Source organism: Polyodon spathula, chromosome 6, assembly GCF_017654505.1.
Source record: "Polyodon spathula isolate WHYD16114869_AA chromosome 6, ASM1765450v1, whole genome shotgun sequence".
NCBI classification, from domain to species: Eukaryota; Metazoa; Chordata; class Actinopteri; order Acipenseriformes; family Polyodontidae; genus Polyodon; species Polyodon spathula.
The window spans coordinates 66625844-66644444 of record NC_054539.1 but is presented as its reverse complement, the minus strand read 5'-3'; the positions used below and the strand labels follow the sequence as shown (position 1 = coordinate 66644444).

Genomic DNA, 18601 nt, shown 5'->3' with positions numbered 1-18601 from the left:
TGTAACGGAAGGGTTAATCAGAGTGACGAGTAGGGGCCATGCTGGGTCATGTTACAATAACTAAAACAATAACTATGAACCTAACAACCCTAGCCTTCAGTAATCAGCAAATCCAAGATCCTTACAATTTATTGTATTGTGAGGAATGTCCTCCCATTCCACGACTAAGCCAACTGCCTCTTTAGACCTGACAGCGCACGTTGGTGAGCTTGAGCCACTATAGGGTAGTGAGAAGATATGGTTCCTTACATTTTTGCCTCACTAAAGTTCAAGAGTGGCAAAGTCAAGGTGACACTCCCTGTGGAATCCCCAGCAAAAACCGTCAACTTGACTCCCCAGCACTCCCCTGACTGTATAACTCACCCTGCACACCACACAGCCGTGCCTTTACCAGATAATCGACTCAGGACCCTTACAAAAGATTCTCATAGTAAAAGCATAGCAATACATTCTAGTATAAAGCATTGTGAAAGGATGGGAAAAACGTGGAAAAAATGGCAAATTACAGTGCACAATCACTATGCAAAATGACTCCAAATTTAACTTCAGTGCTGTGAAGAATGTACTAACATAATGAAAACCCTCAGCAGAATATTCTTTAAATTTCTTTTTTACCAACAGTAAATAAGAAAAGTTGCAGCTTATTACACGTTTTTGAGTAACCAGAAACCAAACCATTCTTTTTTTTTTTAAGCTATGCTTACTTAAAAATGTAAATGTATCTATAATTGGACAGAGAACCTTACTTTTTTCAGAAAAGCTTTAAAACAATATGTGTCTATAACTGGAAAAAGAAGTTTTCAATAAGAAAACCACTTTATCTATAGCAATCTTTACATAATTTACAGAAAAGTTACCATTATATTCACAGTCTTATTTATAATATATTAAATATAACTAAATTGACACAGCTTATTGTTGGACAGTCACTCATTCAGTCAACATGTGGAAAGAAGACGTGATTTTTCTTTGTAGATCATGGCAGGAATGCAGGTCACTGGTTCCGGCACGGGAAATAAAGGATATGGGATTTGTTTTTGTTTCCATCACAAAGGCTTTCATCATTAGTAGTAATAGTGATAGTCTAACAGTAGTAGCCTTAACTTGATCAGATGGTTGGATTACTGTATGGTGTAAATCTGCGCTGTTAAAATTAACTTTAGTGTATGACAAAGTGTTATTGCTGTTATCAATGTTCAGTCTAGGTCTTTGTTATTAAGAATTGACTTGGATAAAGCAGTAAGATGAATGGCAGAGTCCAACACTCTGAGACAGGTCAGCCTTTGAACATGAGTTTCTTTCTCTTAAAACATTATTTTCTTTTGATTTTTTTCAATCTCAGCTGTGCTTTAAGAATAGTTTCCATGTTCATAGAATTCCAAATTGCGGAACCCTCGTAAATTATTAATTTTCTCCACTTATCAAAAAAGATAAACATAAGCATTGATCAGAATAAGGTTTCCTGACCTTACAATCCATGGTCTGTTAATCAGAATAAGAGCCAAGCCTGCTTTATAGATCAATAAGAGCGAGACCAGCACGGTGAAAACATTACGGTAATTAGGCAAGGAGATTTGATGGGCACATGGTTTTTGTGGCCTCATGCAAGCAAGCTTTTTTCAGAATGATTAGACTGTGCTTCAGGGAGTATCACATGACTACAAGATTAGAAGGAGGGCAGTGACTCCTTAATGAGAACCCCTGGCGAAAAAATCTGATAGACGCCATGAACTTGCTGATATTGATGTCAGTTTGAGTGCTACTGCAGCTGGATTCCCAATATGAAGTCTGGATTTTTAATAACTATAGACAGGAAAACAAGACATGCTCCGAGCTGTCTTTACTTATCAAATTTCAAGTGTGGAGGGAGTGCCATTTCAAAACTCAACCTGTTTAACAGTAGATTCTGTTTAATACTAGTACTGTATTAAACTCATCCGTGGTCATTATATCAGTTGGATACATTCTTTGTTGTTGTTATTTTATTATCATATAAAACAGTGGAAATATACTGTAGCACAGCATTGAACCCTCATAATATGCCCTGCATCCAATAAACATTCAGGGTACAATATCTCTTCTGACTTTTATAAAACCTTTTATTAAAAAAATTAAATAAAAGAGACATGCATCTCTTAATCTTCCCAAAATGAGTGCAGTACGTGGTTGAATTGCATTACGGATCAGTCATTTTCTATGAATGGATTTATCTTGTTTGGCATTCACCACTCTTAGAAAAGTTTACCATAGTTAAAGCATAGCAAAGTGTAATAAACCATAGCAAATGCATGGTAAAGCATAGGTAAGCATTACAAACCCCAGAAAGATATGGTAAAGCATATTTAAAAAAAAAAAAAAAAAAAATATGACCATGCAGATTTACCATGAGAAACTTTTATAAGAGCAGTCAGCACACTGTGGTTTAACCAAAATCCCACAGGTATATAACCAGGACTTCAGATCTTCTGTTTTAACCGATAAACACCGATAAAACACCCTTGGACTTTTAATTACTTCATGTATTTGGAGATCAACACACCTGGTTTTGTTTGTCTGTTTGGACTTCGCTTTTAAGGTGCAGTAAGGACTTAATTTAAAACTTCAGTACAACCTACCTAATTTATTGGTAAAGTGAAGAAAACTCAGCAAAAAATGCCAAAACTACAGATGTAGGTATTTTCTTTACTTATTTAAAAGGCAAAGTTAACATTGGAATTTGAACATTGACAGATGAATAGTCCAGTTTTACAATGCTCAAGATTTTATAGCCTTGTGTTGCGAGGCGTTGTGACCACACTGCTATACCATACTCAGCTAGGAAGTGTATGAAGCTTTGAAATTGTAATGCACTATTTACCCTCCTTTACAACATAACTTTTTTTTTTATTAAAACAACTGTTCCATTTTGATGAGTCATTTTACCATGAAACTCAATTTTCCCACAAAATAAACCACTCTAAGCAGACTAACATTTTCTTTATTGATTTCAAGAAGTTCTTCATATTCTTTTAATCCGTACAGTAGTTTATCCATTTGCAGACTGAATATTCTACCCTTTTGAGGTCCGACTGACATAATTAGACTTCAGGGCTTGTATCCGGGCAAATATCCACTGAAACTATACCGTTTTATACCTTTCTAAACAGCAAAAGGTCTGAAGATTATTAAGAAAATAACATTTTCACTCTATGATGAAATTTACCCTACGATTACCTATTGGCACCCAAACACATTCCTGCCAGGAAACCTAACTCCTGACATGAAACAATGAACCAACATCTAGACAGGCTCTATGTAATGAGCATGGCTTTTTAGAATCTCTAGATATGACTAATTCTGGTTTTCAGCAGATTGCAGTTGCTTGTGTGAGTTTCTAGATGGCTATGGTAAGATTTTGTACTGGTTCTTATAATCTGAGGGTTTATACAAGGCAATACACATAAAGTCACTCTCACTGTCTAGTTCATTTAATAAAACTTTCAGTGAAAACAATACAACAGTTGTCAACCTGTGATGAAACCAGCTGATTAACCAGCTTGAAATCAATACAAAAATGTATGTCCCAGTTCCCAGCTATTTCTGGTCCCCAGTAAACTAGTTGTTTTTAGTATTGCTAGGAAGGTGTTTGTTAAATGTATTTCTGAACAGAAAAGTGTAAAATCTTTTTTTTTTTCTTTTTAAATCATTATAGCCCACTTAATATGTGTGAAGACCACTATTCCATTGCATAATCAACCGGGGTAGTGTCGGGGCTCCCGATGTTTAGACTAAACGTTGAAAACCCAGGCATAAAATGTGACATTTTTATTTTCTTTTTTGTAAATTTCACATATGTGGTTGCTGAACTGTCTCGTGGTGCAGCAGCATACTCTATTGGTTTAGGGTGTGTTGTCTGTGTTGTCTCTATCCAATCACGTTAACGTCATGTGTTTTTCTAGGTGCTTGCGCCTGTGAGTCCGGTTTTACTGGCAAAGTGTCATGATAGGTGGTGTTGTTGACGAGCCCGTCACTAAAAAGCAAAAAAGCATAAAATGGATTCAATCATATGCCCATGGTCAAGTCATCCAATTAGGAACAGAGTTGTAATTAGAATTTCACTGACATTTTGCACACCTGTTTAAACATTAAACACACCTAATATTTCAGAGCACAACAAAAGCCTAAAAATATCTCCCAACATTTGCTGCCGACATTCTCTGTCTAGTGAATTTATTTTATCAGTACAGAGTCAAAACAAAGAAAACGTGCCTATTGGGGTCTAAAATTCAAACTGTGTTTAAAAAGTAAACGGCAGGTTGCTTGAACAGGTAGCTGTGCTTGATTGTACCTGTAGTGCGGATTTAACTTGGCTACAACCGACACAGGAATACTTTTTTTGTCTGCACTGACTTTCCAGTTTTTTTCTGAAAGCTGTTGTTTGTTTTACGTTCTGTTTAGCAGCCTCTATACTAGTAGCCGTTTGTTTAATGTGTTATTCTGAAGTTACAGCAATCGATCGTATTTTCTTTGTCACAAAATGTGCAAAACAACTACCTCCATCTGCATGTACAGTTTATTTGAGAAATGTCTTGACATGATCATCAGCCAAAATATACTTAGCTTGTTTTGCTATATCGTCCATTTTTGGAATTTTATGTCTAATAGTACGATTAAAACATTGTTGTCATCTGAACAGTAAACAAGAAAGTTGAATATGAGGCCTTGAAATATTCTAAAACTGAAACAAATCTACTAGGGGTGGTTGAAAAAAAAATAAACACTTGCTATTTCTTATGCTGTAAGTTTATTTAAAGACATTTGCAAGAGAGATGCTGTAATACTGTATGTGTTTCTTTTTGAGGCTTGCTGAATTGTAACCTGTGACTTGTAAGTTTTTCATGTTTTCCAATGCAAGGCTGTGTTCTAGCCTTGCCTGAAAATTAGCCCCATGGAAGAAACTAATAGGGGATGACAACATGTAGACTAGCCAAACCCAGATCTTACTGCAGTAAGACTTTTTTTGTCAAAAAAAAAAAAAAAAAAACTGGAGCTGTCAGTGTGAGTGAGTGTGATGCGAAGGAGTGACACAGAGAGTATTATTTGACTCCCTCCGACTTTAATTACCAGCCCAAGATACATAGTGAGAATTGCCAAGCTGGAATTTGAACCCAGGGTCTCTTTGCTCTATTATCTAAACACACTGCTTCCTCCCTACTGTTAAATAGAGGTCAGCTGAGGGGACTTAAGAGGTCAGCTTTTGATAAAGCATTAAACAACGTGCATTGGCACATAATACAAAAGTTATTTACAGTAACATAGACAGGTCATATCACTGGCATGTGAATTAAACAGTATGTCTTTCTCCTATATTCATTAACAGCTTGTCAATTAATTAAATCTGTCTTTGCCAATCCTGAGAACTTGTCTTTGATCGTATTAAAACTAATGAGTTGACCGAAAGGCCTTTAAGCCTGAGCAAACACACATTCCCATTAAAACACTATCAGTGTTCTCATGACTTTCTCCACCATTAAGCCCAGTGTAGCGTCTAATGCCCATTCGGGCGGCATCCGTGGAGTACAGCTGGTCATGGACACATAAGCCTTACCGTTTTGAAATGAAAAGTCAATGAAAAACCTGGTCAACAACTGGCGTCTTCCTTTATAAAACAGAACTGGTAAATAACTTATCACGCCTGTGAAAAAGTACTATAAACAAATAAACAAATAAATAAACGCTTGTGTGTGTCCCAACCAAGTCATGTAGATGACTTAAGGCTCCACCTTGCAGCTAATTTAACGCAGTACAATGATGTGTGTGGAGAGTTACACACAGCTGGCAACTAAAAGAATGGTTAACATTCCAGGTTGGCAAGGAATAAAGATATTAATTATAGAGTGCATAATTACTTCCTTAGCAGCTAATCCTTCCAATCCTACCCAACCTGAGATCAACTAAAGCAACCGTCTAGCAATCGCAGTACAGCACTCTCTCAACTCGGATGGCAGCAATTCCATTCATTCTATTTGAGGGCAAGATGCTTTCAGATTGGCTCCACACTACCGAGCATAGTTGTGTCCCAGGTCAGCCTAGTTATTTTAGCGCAACACTGACCAATAATGTATTTCTTTTCATCTATTAAAACTTGCATACAGGATATATCTTCTCACATGAATGACCACATTCACAGGGACATCCCATTGGCAGCTCATAATTCTGGGTCGTGTTAGACAAACTGTGTATCAAATACGATACAAACACAATGAGATGAGATAAAACAGAAGGATGAAAATGCAGATAACTACTAAAATCAAAATAGCGTATGCACTGAAGAGTAAACACTTGCTATGAAGTAGCAAAGGTTTGCCATGTATTGTCAACCAAATGCCAGACAATATTACTACAACACTGCCACATATCCAATGTCATAGTGTGAATCCTGTATACTGAAAAAATAATCTGCCTGCCAAGATACTCCTAGCAGCATTAAACATAATGTTGGCACCATACAAACAAACAGTGTACAAATGTACAGACAGTCTGTTCATGCACTATCCATCAAGGGTATTTTCAGAAGATGTCACAGGAAATATTTCCTCCTGTACCCGTATTGTCAGATTAATTGTAGCTTCAAACCTGTAGGAAGCACATATGGGGGTATTTGGATATCTTGTTAAGCATTACAGATGTCAGTATTCATTGAAAGAATTGAAGTTTGCATTCTCATCCTTCATAACCTTTGGTTCCCTTTGCACTCCCAGCTGGAGGTAGAATGCTTTTTAAAAAATCATTCCAGTAGTGTAAAGCATTCCATTGTTCTGGACCTGAAGTGGGCCACTGCAAGACCCAGCATTCATTAACCATTATTCTACTGGTGAAACAATCCTACACTAGCACCTCAAAGCAGACCTTGAAGAGAACCTTCGGAGGACATATTATTCAAACCTTTAAAACATTTTACTTTTTTTTTTTTTTTTTATCAGTATCCATTTCTAAGCTTCTGTATGTTGTGTCCGGGCTTTGTCAAATGTCACTTTCTGTCACAAAGCACCAATTGCATAATTTATAGTTCTGCTTAACAACCATCATATATGGTAGACTTTAATACCTCAATGGACCCCCTTGGACCCCCAATGAATGACGGATTCCTGCAATGCCAATTTTTAACATTAGAAACTTATATTAGACAGAATTAACACTCTCATTGCATAGCAGTTAGACATTCAGGTTTTACTGCATCTGAGGAAAAGGTAGTGATGAAATGCTCCAGACTGTCTCCAAACAGGTTGTAGAAATTCTGAACTCAGTCAGTATCTGCCCAGGCTGTTACTTCAAAAGTGGGTACACACCTACAGTACACCACAAACACAAGTAAAAACAATAAATTAAAGAATTGTATGCTACAGTACAGGTGAAAAAAAAATACATATTTTAAGATATCCTGTTGCCTTATTTTCTTTAATGCAAGTACAGACAGCTGGGCGCTTTTAATATTGAATACCTCCATTTTAACATCAGCACTCCTTGTCAAATTGGTAACATCAGATAAACAGTATCTCAATGCAACAGAATACATTCTCTGCATCCCTGTGCCACCTACACAATAACACCACACAAGCAGTGACATGTAAAGCAATGCTTTCTTATTTAGTTTGAAAGTAAAGCTCAGAAAATAATTACTAATGCACTAACATGAATACCAAAATTAAGCAACTTCTGAGAAACAAAATATCAAATAAATTATATTCTGAAATATAAATGCACATTTACTTTATTTTTATATCAGACATATTTTTTGTAGTCTATGTTGGAGTGATTCTTTTGTGTGTCACTGAGAAACCTCAGCAGTCTTTTTACTCAGCCAGTGTCCAATCATAATCATTATGCATGGCTAAACAGAAGATGATTTCATCATTTTAAAAACATTAAGATATATATCTGACCAGTTAAACCTCAATATGGATAGCTGAAACACCACGTCCTATCACCTCCTCTATAGAAGACTTGGGGGAGGGGCTGAGCATGTAAGAAATGCCACATTTCTTTGTTTCTTACTAATGGAGTTGTTACATTCACTGAGGACAGAAGGACAAGTCAGTGGTTACACTCTGGTGTACCATCTGAACCAAGACATTTCTAGGAGCTGTAATGAGGTCACAGGAGCTCTAAACTTGTATAGAAAGTCACTAGGAGGTGAGGACTAAAACAGAAAATGAGCTAAAGTAAACCTAAAGAAAAATGATAATACAATTGTTAAGACAACTGACATTTCTGTGTTCCCTGTGTTGAAAGGAATGCTGACCTAAAAGGGACAAAAGCCGACCTTTCCCGCTCCCAACAAACAGCAGGTTTCAATCATCTGCAACCCTCCTTTTTGTTTTCCCATTACTTGGGGGTCTCTCCTGAAATCAACAGGGTCTTGCGTCCCTCCCACGTGATCAATCACTCCAGCGGCTGCTCTGACCGCCGGAACTGTTCAAACTGTTGAGAGACGGGAGAACCGGCTGCTTCTGGAGGAGCCTCCAGTGACGCTGCGCAGTTGAGTACACTTGCGAGCAGGGAGTTTGTAGAAGGGTTAGCAGTTTACAATGTAGACCTTTTTACCTATAGCTTTTATACTGTATAACTAGGAGCTGGGTGCTGGAAGTTTAATTCAACGTGGTCAATGGTTCCTCAGATAACAAAGGGGACAGAAAGACTTTGGTTTAGATTCAGCCTCAGGGTACAAAACTTGTAAATGCTCCAATTAGCAACACCATATATTTAGAAGGCGGTGTGCATGGATGAAACTTAAGAATGAGGTCCAGTAATACTTGTATTGTGGAAACCAAGCAAAGCTCACTGAAGAACAGTCAGAGGAGTGCTGGCCCCAGTGACCTGGTGAAATTCTCCTACAGAAAAGTCAATCATTACAAAAACACAGGGATCCATAAAAGTGAAAGCATGCTCCACAATTTCAGTTTAAGTATAGCAATTCATCAACCAAATCTCTCTAAATCTGATCCTAGCAGTAAATTACCTCAAAGGACACATGTTACATAACCATAATGAATCCATGTACAGTATTTGATAAAAATGTTGGTAACTCCACATGTCTTTATCAGCATGTAGAAGAGCTAAAGGACTATGGATATAATAAAAGCAGAATAGAGATGGAGATATTTAGTTGTGCCATGGTATATTTCAAATAAATATCAAGGAAATTGCAAACAAAGATTACAATGTGAAAATGTGCAAGACAAGAAATTGAAAGAGTACACAGAGATATCAAAGAAACCCTTTCTCCAAGGGACACAGGGAGCTGCTGCACACGAGAATCCAGCTCCTGTGCTCTGTTAGCTTTCGGACAGCTTGGGATGTTTGGAACATATTCCAGGTGCATGCAGCGCTCCAGATAAGCTGTGTACTGGGTGTTTTACACATTGAAAAAATAAGAATTATGTATGATATCTAAATTGAATGTGTAAAGAATATGCATGGAATGTGCTGTACATAAAGCTTCATGTAATACATTTTGTTGGTTTCCCACGTCTCAATGGTCAATTGGGAACATCCTGCTTGCTGTAGCTAGAGAATGGATCTGGGAACTGCCAGAAACATGTGACTAATAATCGATCAAGTGACCACTAATTAATTATTAATTATATATATATATATATATATATATATATATATATATATATATATATATATATATATATATATATATATATATAGATAGATAGATAGATAGGTAGATAGGTAGATTAATTAATTAATTAATTATATATATATATATATATATATAGAGAGAGAGAGAGAGAGAGAGAGAGAGAGATATTATATATATATATATATATATATATATATATATATATATATATATATATATATATATATATATATATATATATACACACACACACATACACTTACTTTTTGGTGTTTTATTCTAAAAGCAGTACAACAAAAGTGTTTTAAATCAATGTAAATGAATTGTGTGCCTCAATCACAGGTGCCTAACTTTGTTAACTGAAGGACTAGCTGGAGCAATTAATCGGGTAGGTGTTTCAGCATAAAATGTTCAATAGGTATTTACTGAGCACGCATTAACAAACAAAGAAAAGCAAGTACTGTTCTTCTGAAGGCAAGTGTTCCCTAAGTAAGGCAGTTAAAAATACTTGCCATGTCAGAAGCATTAGTTTACTATATAAAAAAAAAAGACTTAGTTCTGAAGCAAATGCAAAGATTTTTTTTTTTTTTTTTTTGCTGAATAAAACAATTTCAACAGAATATATTTAACTGTATAAACTCAGCTGCAGGAAGGAGTGGCCAACAGTTTATTCTTGTTTTATACCATTGAATGGTCTTATTCCTCTAAGAAATTGTGTCTTTGCCTTTGTGCTTGCTTCAAAATATAGTCCATTGATATAGAGGGCAAATTCCTGCTTTGTTTGATTGAATGAGTAGTACACAACAAGCTTGAATATGAAAGCTGAATATGTGTTTCAAATTAGGGGTGGGCAACCATATGAAAATTGTATATCGAAATACGTGGACGATATCGATAATATTGAAGTCTTCCAAAACACAGAAAAATATACACAATTGCAATATCAAACATATTTTAGTGATCTCGGTTAACACAAGCAGGCGCACCACACAGGGAGAGGCAATCCATACACAGGCGGAGATCGGGTGCGAACCTCTTATACTAAATTACAGTTCTGATACCGCTGTACGAAGCTGGCTCCCTTGCAAGGAGCATATATCGGACTTATGTCTTTATGTGTGATTATGTCACCTACCAGCCCTACAATATATAGATGTTAACAGATATTTATATATGAAAAGCAATAACTTACTTTAATTTAATAGTACTTCACAAATACCCATGGAGAAGCCACCTCAAAACCAAAATATTTCTATACTTCACTGCGCACAGACTTTCTAGCCAATCTGGAAGTAATTGAACCTTCAGCTGCTGCATATGAATGCTGACTCGCAACACCTCTAAAACTGTTATGTATTGTGTCATGCCTAAGTTTACATTATTTTTAAATGTGTTTTAAAGTTTTTAAAGTACATCTCATTTACAATACCAAAAGTTCACATTTTAAAAATACATTAATAACAGCGTAAGTAATCACACGGACAAAATGCGATCTGAAAATTATATTTTGTACCTAAACACAAATCAGTTGAATAAAATGGTAAATAATACTTTAGTGTGTGGTGTTTGCCTACGAGACTGACCATAACTGGAATGTATAGGGTTTGTTGTACAAATTAAACGTGATTATACTGGGTTTGTATTTTTAGCAATATTGGCAATAAAAGCTATGTCTCTCTGAGCGTATGTGAGGTTTTTAATACCACGATATCGTGATATGAAAATTATCAATATCATATCAAAATATCGATATTGGTGCCCCTCCCTAATTTCAATAAAGAAGACACACTTCTAATAAAAAAAATATTCTAGCATGCTTCACTAAAGTAAAAACGTGCTTCTGTTATTTTGAAATACCACTGCTTCAGATTATTACCAGTGCTTAACAACAATAACAGTAACAACGTTTTATTGAAATTGGTGTTGAACTTATACCCATTCAGAGCCCCGCAGCACATGAAGCTACTAACACCTTTATTTCATAATAAATAAATAACCACCGTGTTTTCCCTTGCCTTTTTTCAATGCATATCATTTAATTAACAGAAAATAAAAACAAACTAAACAACTACATGAACCTTTGCCAAGATCTGGTGAATCTGTCTTGATTTTAAAAACAACTTTAGCCACTGATAATCATAAATCCCAAAGTGAAATGAAAGAGAAGCTTCCAAACACTTGGATGCTCTCTAATTCTTTCCTACTCTTCTCCAGGAGAAGGAATTCACAAGGGAAAGTCCCCTCATATGCACAAAGGTTAGGTGGGATGAAGTGAGGTTCATAGAGGGAACGAACAATGGCATGTCAGAGTCTGCTAGGTTTAACAGCAGAACAGCGTCATGGGTATAACTTTCAACTAATCCCTCTCTATTACAATGCTAATGAGGCTGCTTCCCATTACATCAAAACAATGCTGGGGTGAGCCAGTAGAGGAAATCATTAAATCAAATCAATCAAAAATCTTTCATTATGCATCTTATTATTGTCAAACAGAAGTATGACAGCTGTGGGTTTCAAGTAATTTATATTCCTAGTCACATTAGGGTGTGCATTTTTTTTTATTTTTTTCCAGTGGTTGAGATATTACATGGTAATGGCTTTGTATTTCGTAAGATGGCTAAAACCGGGGGGGGGGGGTAATAAATCAATCAATCAATCAATCAATCTTTATTTTATATAGCGCCTTTCATAGTGGACCACCATCACAAAGCGCTTTACAAGATGCAGTAACGACAAGAAAATCCATAATACTTTAAATACAGAGAAATCCATAACACATGATATACAAAAAAAAAAAAAGCATACTACATTAAATACGAAATCTTTATTTAAAAATGTACCTCAAATTAAAACTATTACACCATATGAACTAGCTTACTGAAGTGAACACTTATTCTGTATGTATTATTCCGAGATATATATAAAGGGCTCCATAAACAAACGTGTTATTCTGCAAAATATTTTTAAACAGAACAGGACAATAGTGTCATTGAGGTGTTTGAGAATGTAGTATTCCAACAATAAATTTAGTATAAAATTGGTATTCTGGATGTGGTACTAAAAATATAAAAATGTAGCAGTATTGCATAGTACTGGATTAATATTATTGCAGTACATTTTGTATGGGTGTCTGTCTGGACAACGAAATTTGATATTACATTGATTCTGAAAAGCACAGTATAAACTAGCATAAATATTACAGCCTTGTATAAGTCACTGTGTGAGTTTTCTCAGAATGGGTTGAAGTTAGTCCTCCTTTGCCACAGGCCCCATACCTAGCTGTATATAAACAGAGTCAGCCCATGCAATATCAGCCTACTCTGTTCAGCACTTCCATACACAATTCCACATTGTTAATTATATACTGCTCAATCATAGTATTTAATTAACAGTGCAGGGGTGGGTGTTTTTTTTTTTATAACTACAGCTGTGTTTACAGACATGTGGTATCAAAACATCTAATTGTGTTTATCAAAACGATCTCCTCTACCCTCTCCCCTCTGGCTGTATTTTAATACCAAAGTTACTCCCCTAGTGTGAAGATTAAACATAAAAGCGCTCAGGGGATCAAAGCGGTCACGTCTTCTCTGTGCCTTGAATGCTTGTTTTGATTGTCAAGCTTTAACTGCTATTAATTCTCTCCTGGTTTTAGTAAAGTGCTCTATTATCCCACCAGTAAAATGCTGTCATGATTTGGTGGTTTAAAGTAGTACCTTTAATTAAATCAACTAAAACAAAATGTGTAACAAAGGTACAAGGTTGTTATGAAAGGTGCAGAAGTTTAATATTATAAGAGACAATGCTAGGGGACGTGTGTACATATTTTATTTTACTTGGGTAACATGAAATAACAACAGCAAATAACACTTGCTTCCAAAGTCCCTTTTAACTCAATGTCAAACTTGGAATCAGTCTTGGTAACAACAGCCTTTTCCCTCTTTACATCAGCTTTAAAGTCACCAACTCCATACCACAAATTAGGACAACCTACAAATCTCAATCTCTAATCCTGAGGTGGCATGCAAAACGACATCTAACAGCATTCTCCTGGTATGGTACCGTACAGCAGTGTCTATTCAATACATGTACAGGAGTAGCTCTAAACACTGCCACTGTGTAGATAATTCAAATACAGCCTGTTGTGTACCTCGGTTAAGAAAATCTGATTGGACGAACTGAACAGGTATGTTATATTTCGGTGCCATTCCACTTGCTTTACACAAGAAAGCCAGCCCAGTCCTTTCTGTTGCCCTTGTCTTTCCTTTTATCTTCCTCTCCCCAGGCTTTCATTCCTCTCATTGCTGGTCAAGTAGATACTGTTGGAGTATCTGGAAGGCTCCCCCCATTTTGTTCACAGTTGAGTATAGAATGTATTATTCTCGTATCTTTAAGCAAACCGGAGTCCCACTGCTTTGCATCATTGACTCTCTTAGCCTCTTAATCCTTCAGTCCTGGCTTCATACACACAACAGTGTTTTTAAGAATTCACATTCAATTTGTGTAAAACCAGCGAATTTTGTATATCAGTGTGACATGAATAGACCTGTTTGGTAAGATATGTAAAATGACTACAGCTTATGTATATAAAGAATGTGCAGGTAACAGCAATATAAGGCACTTCAAAAAGTCTCAATGTTGGGACTGTTCAGCCAAGACTCAAATGCAAGCTCTTAGAATAAGCTAAAAACAAAACATATCTATTCAAAAGGGTTAAATTAACAAATAAAAATAGAACATGACAAAGCTTTTGAACTTGAATAAACTAATTTTTGTTGGTGCTTATAGCATACAATACAGTTTACCTTCAATTTAACCTGAATGTTAACATTCCTGGTAAATTTCACCTGAATGGAAGACAAAATTAGTGTACATGCAATGTAACTACAACTGAAAGATGGACCTGGACTGATAATTATCTATATATATATATATATATATATATATATATATATATATATATATATATATATATATATATATATATATATATATATATTATATATATTTCTGTATTTATATAAAATACAAATATTCATTTATATCACCCACTGCAAATTTATAATATAGAATAGTCTGCTGAAAAATCCTAGATTAATCAATTTCAGTACATTTTGTTTTAATATCTGGAATCAGAAACAGTATTTTTTTATGTGTCAGTAAATGCTCAAAAAAGTGATTTAGTTGAAACTTGAACAATCCCTTCATTGTGGTAATACCCTGTACCGATCCAACTGAAATGCTGGTGCCGGCACATACCTTTCCACAAGCTCTTTACTGCAATCACTGTGATATAACACTGTGTGCTTTATTCCTTTGAATGCCCTGAGATACAGAGAATGTGATACCTTGTGAAATGCTTATTACAGTTATAAACTGTATGATGAATCTCCCTCCCACCACTGAGACCTCCTTCTTTTCTATGCAGTTCAAACTCAATATCTTAAGTGTTATTTAATGCCCATTTGAAAGCTGCTAACACATGGATGTCACTGATGATGCACTGAATGGGGTCTGATAAATGCTATCAGAGGGAAGAAAGCGTACTTCACTAGAAGCCAAGTCATAAATCAAGTCAGAGGCTGGAATAAACATACAAGAGACACTTAGCAGTGAAGTGACAGTACAGGGTTTACATGTTAAACCACCCACAATAAATAAACTGATGCAGCCTTTCATGCTCCTAATAGCAATTCACAACCATGTGCCACCTTGCAGAAACAAGAGAGGAGAGCAGTGCAGCACTTCAGCTGTACAGCACAGTACTTTAACACATGAATCTTGCCTGCCCCTAGAATGTACTTCCAGTCCTTCGGGTGTAATAGCAGTGGCTGTTTGCAGTGCATTCTCACACAAGAGGCCAAAAGAAATGGGTTTAACACTGCGGGAGTTCACTGTTTGAGGCTTAATTTAAATGAAAATAAAAAGTTATGGGTTCCATATTTTATACAGGTTGCCCAGTCTATACACATAATATTCAAACTAATACAACCTAATACCAAGAAGAAAAAACATTTTCAAGCAAGAATGATGCAAATAAAAAAGCACAGATCTGCATTTGCAGCTTCTTTACACAGAATCTCACCTCTCCAACTCTGATCATTTTGAAAGAAAAGAAAAAAAAAAATCGGTGGATCCTGCTTTTAAATTGTTGTAATTACAATGCTAATGAGACTGCTTCCCATTACATCAAAACAATGCTAGGGTAAACCAGTAGAGTAAATATGCAAATTATATCATTAATTATTAAAAAAGGTGTACAATTTTGATGTTGATAGATGACTTGCAATTCATTGTGTTAAATTCAAAATGGGTTGATACACACGACTCCATCTCCATGTCCACAACTAATAACTTGTCAATACGCAGTTAAGTATAAAAGACAGCACTCGGAATAAGAAAACAGCATGGACCTAACTACTTTTGTGACAGTTACAGTATATCACAGCAAACGTTTACACTGCCACACACTCAAATAATCTGCTCTTTAAGTGGTCATACTGAACACCGAAAGGTAAGACGCAAGTGTTAAATACAGACGTAACAACGTGTTTGCCCTTCTTACCTGATGACGATATAAATTACACTGACCGGTTTGTATTTGCACGTATCTTTTGTGTAAAAAGTAATAATCCGCTTTAATACTGTAGAAGAAATACACCATTTCCAAAAAAAAAAAAGTTTTGAAACTATTCGTAATGCAAAGGGTATATTGATTTTGTCTTACCTGAGAAGTCAGAAGAACTTTTGGTAAAGTTGCTGAAGACTGTCAAACAAGTTATTCCCAAGAAAAGTGTGTAATTCAAAGCTGAGGAAGACACATCTGGGGCAAACATCCTTAAAATCATGTATGAAGTTCTTTTCGTTTTCTATATTTTGAAGGTTTAAATGGCAGCTCCTAATATGTGTGGTCTACATTCCAGTGTGTAGATATCTGGTTCCATTGCTGACAACAAGCAAGGCTGACTAAATGCATCAGCCCCTCACACACAGAAGGCATGAAAAAACATCACCTTTACTATGACATGTTGAAACTTAGGCACTCCTGCCTACCTAAAGTGGGTGTTTGTCCACATGGTCCTAATGCCCCACCAATCAAGGTGTAAAACAATAGCAGCCCAGCCTATTACTCTGCTGGATTAATTGTAGTCTACAACCTTTCCACATGCGCAAAAACGTCTAATAAATTATTTGCTAATACTTAGGGTTTAAAACTAAAAATAAATAAATAAATAACTAAATAACAACACGACTTTTTTTATAATAATCATAATAATCATCATCATCATCATCATCAAATTGCCTTTATTTAATATTCTAGCAACTGTGTCACCCATTTAACTTTTTCAAGTTTTCCTGATGTTTTCACGTTGTTTTGACAAGCACCTAAAATATTAAAAGTAATTTAATTTGGTTCAGAATATACTTAAAACAAAAACAAAACAACTGGTGTTATTAAAGCAAGCACTGTATATGATTCGTCTTCATGTAAACACTAAGCTGTGAAAGTGGGTATTTTTTATTTATTTTTTTTGACACAGAATAATAAACATCATTTAAAAAAGCATTAGCTGTCCTGAGGCTAACTGTGTGATAGTAAAGGGCAGGTTAACACCGCCTTCCCGTTCCCAACTTTGCTTATGTTCTCATTGTGTTCTTATCTCCAACTACTGGACTGTAATGAGTTACAGGCAATTCATTTGAGCCAGCGGACAAGTGCCAGTGAGGAAGAGCGGCAGCCCTGTGCTTTTCAACTATTTCTGTTGACACGTCCACACCCCAGACTTTTGCATGCAGATAAGCGCTTCTTTTAAATGCATTTACAACCAAATAGATACAAAGCTGCTGTTGACTGATTGTTAATCATTAGCTTTCCTCTAATGTCGAACTATACGTATTACAAGTGGTTTCTGTGCAGGAATTATAATCCACATGTAATTATTTATATATTTAAAAAAAAAGTAAAATTAAAATTAAAATTAAAAAAAATTCTTGTCACATGTTGCTACTGTCTTGCCAAGATCCCCTAATATATAAGTTCGATGCTGTTGATGGGTTTTGTCATAAATATCAGTCAGAAAAGATCTTTATGTTTCTTTAAATGGATGAGCAAGTCATTAAGATATTTTACACCTAAAAAGAGGGTTAAGAAGTTGATTAAAGTACTGTTTTTTGTATTTAGCCGATAAAGGACTTATAGTCCGAAACGTCCTGATAATTGATTTGTAATCAATTATTCTACATTTAAGTACGTACTAGGTGCAATTAATAAGCATTTTTTATTTCCTTGCTCTCTCTCTCTCTCTCAGGCTCCCGCTGTTCTTCATTCCACGGCTTCAATCTCTCAATCTCCCACAGGCCCAGTGGCACTTCCTGTTTCGCACTGGTGGACTGACTGCTTTGTTTGCGGCCAGCTTCGAACCTTCCACTCTCTGAATCCCCCCCCCCCCCCCCCCCCAGGGTTAAGTAAGTTGAAGGTGAGTGACCAAGCATTGGGGGGGGGGGTTCTGGATACCCCCCCCCCCCCCAAGCATTCAAACCTTCCACTTCTCTGAATCACCCCCCCCCCCCAAGCATTCAAACCTTCCACTCTCTGAATCACCCCCCCCCCAAGGTGAGAAACCTTCCACTCTCTGAATTCGTAAGTTTGGAAGCATTGAGAACCTTCCACTCTCTGAATCACCCCCCCCCCAAGTTTGGAACCTTCCACTCTTCTGAATCACCCCCCCCCAAGCATTCAAACCTTCCACTCTCTGAATCACTTAGTGGGGGGGCATTCAAAGTTTGGACTCTCTGAATTACCCCCCCCCAAGCATTCAAGACTTAGTGGGGGGGGGTTCGTAAGTTTCACCCCCCCCCAGGTCAAACCTTCCACTCTCTGAAGGTCATCACCCCCCGTAAGTTTGGCAGGTCAGAGACTTAGTGGGGGGGAACCCCCCCCGTAAGTTTGGAAGGTGAGAGACTTCCACTCTC

General features: G+C 36.4%; 1 protein-coding gene across 1 annotated transcript in view; it reads right to left on the bottom strand.

Moving 5' to 3' along the window:
• The window catches only part of LOC121317503 (protein eva-1 homolog C-like), a 93303-nt gene extending 76723 nt beyond the window's left edge, over positions 1 to 16580 (bottom strand). Inside the window, exon 1 of the mRNA XM_041253508.1 lies at positions 16356 to 16580. Coding sequence (XP_041109442.1) covers positions 16356 to 16476 — 121 coding nt within the window. The 5' untranslated portion in view covers positions 16477 to 16580. The remainder of the gene's footprint in view (positions 1 to 16355) is intronic.
• Positions 16581 to 18601: the final 2021 nt, after the last annotated feature.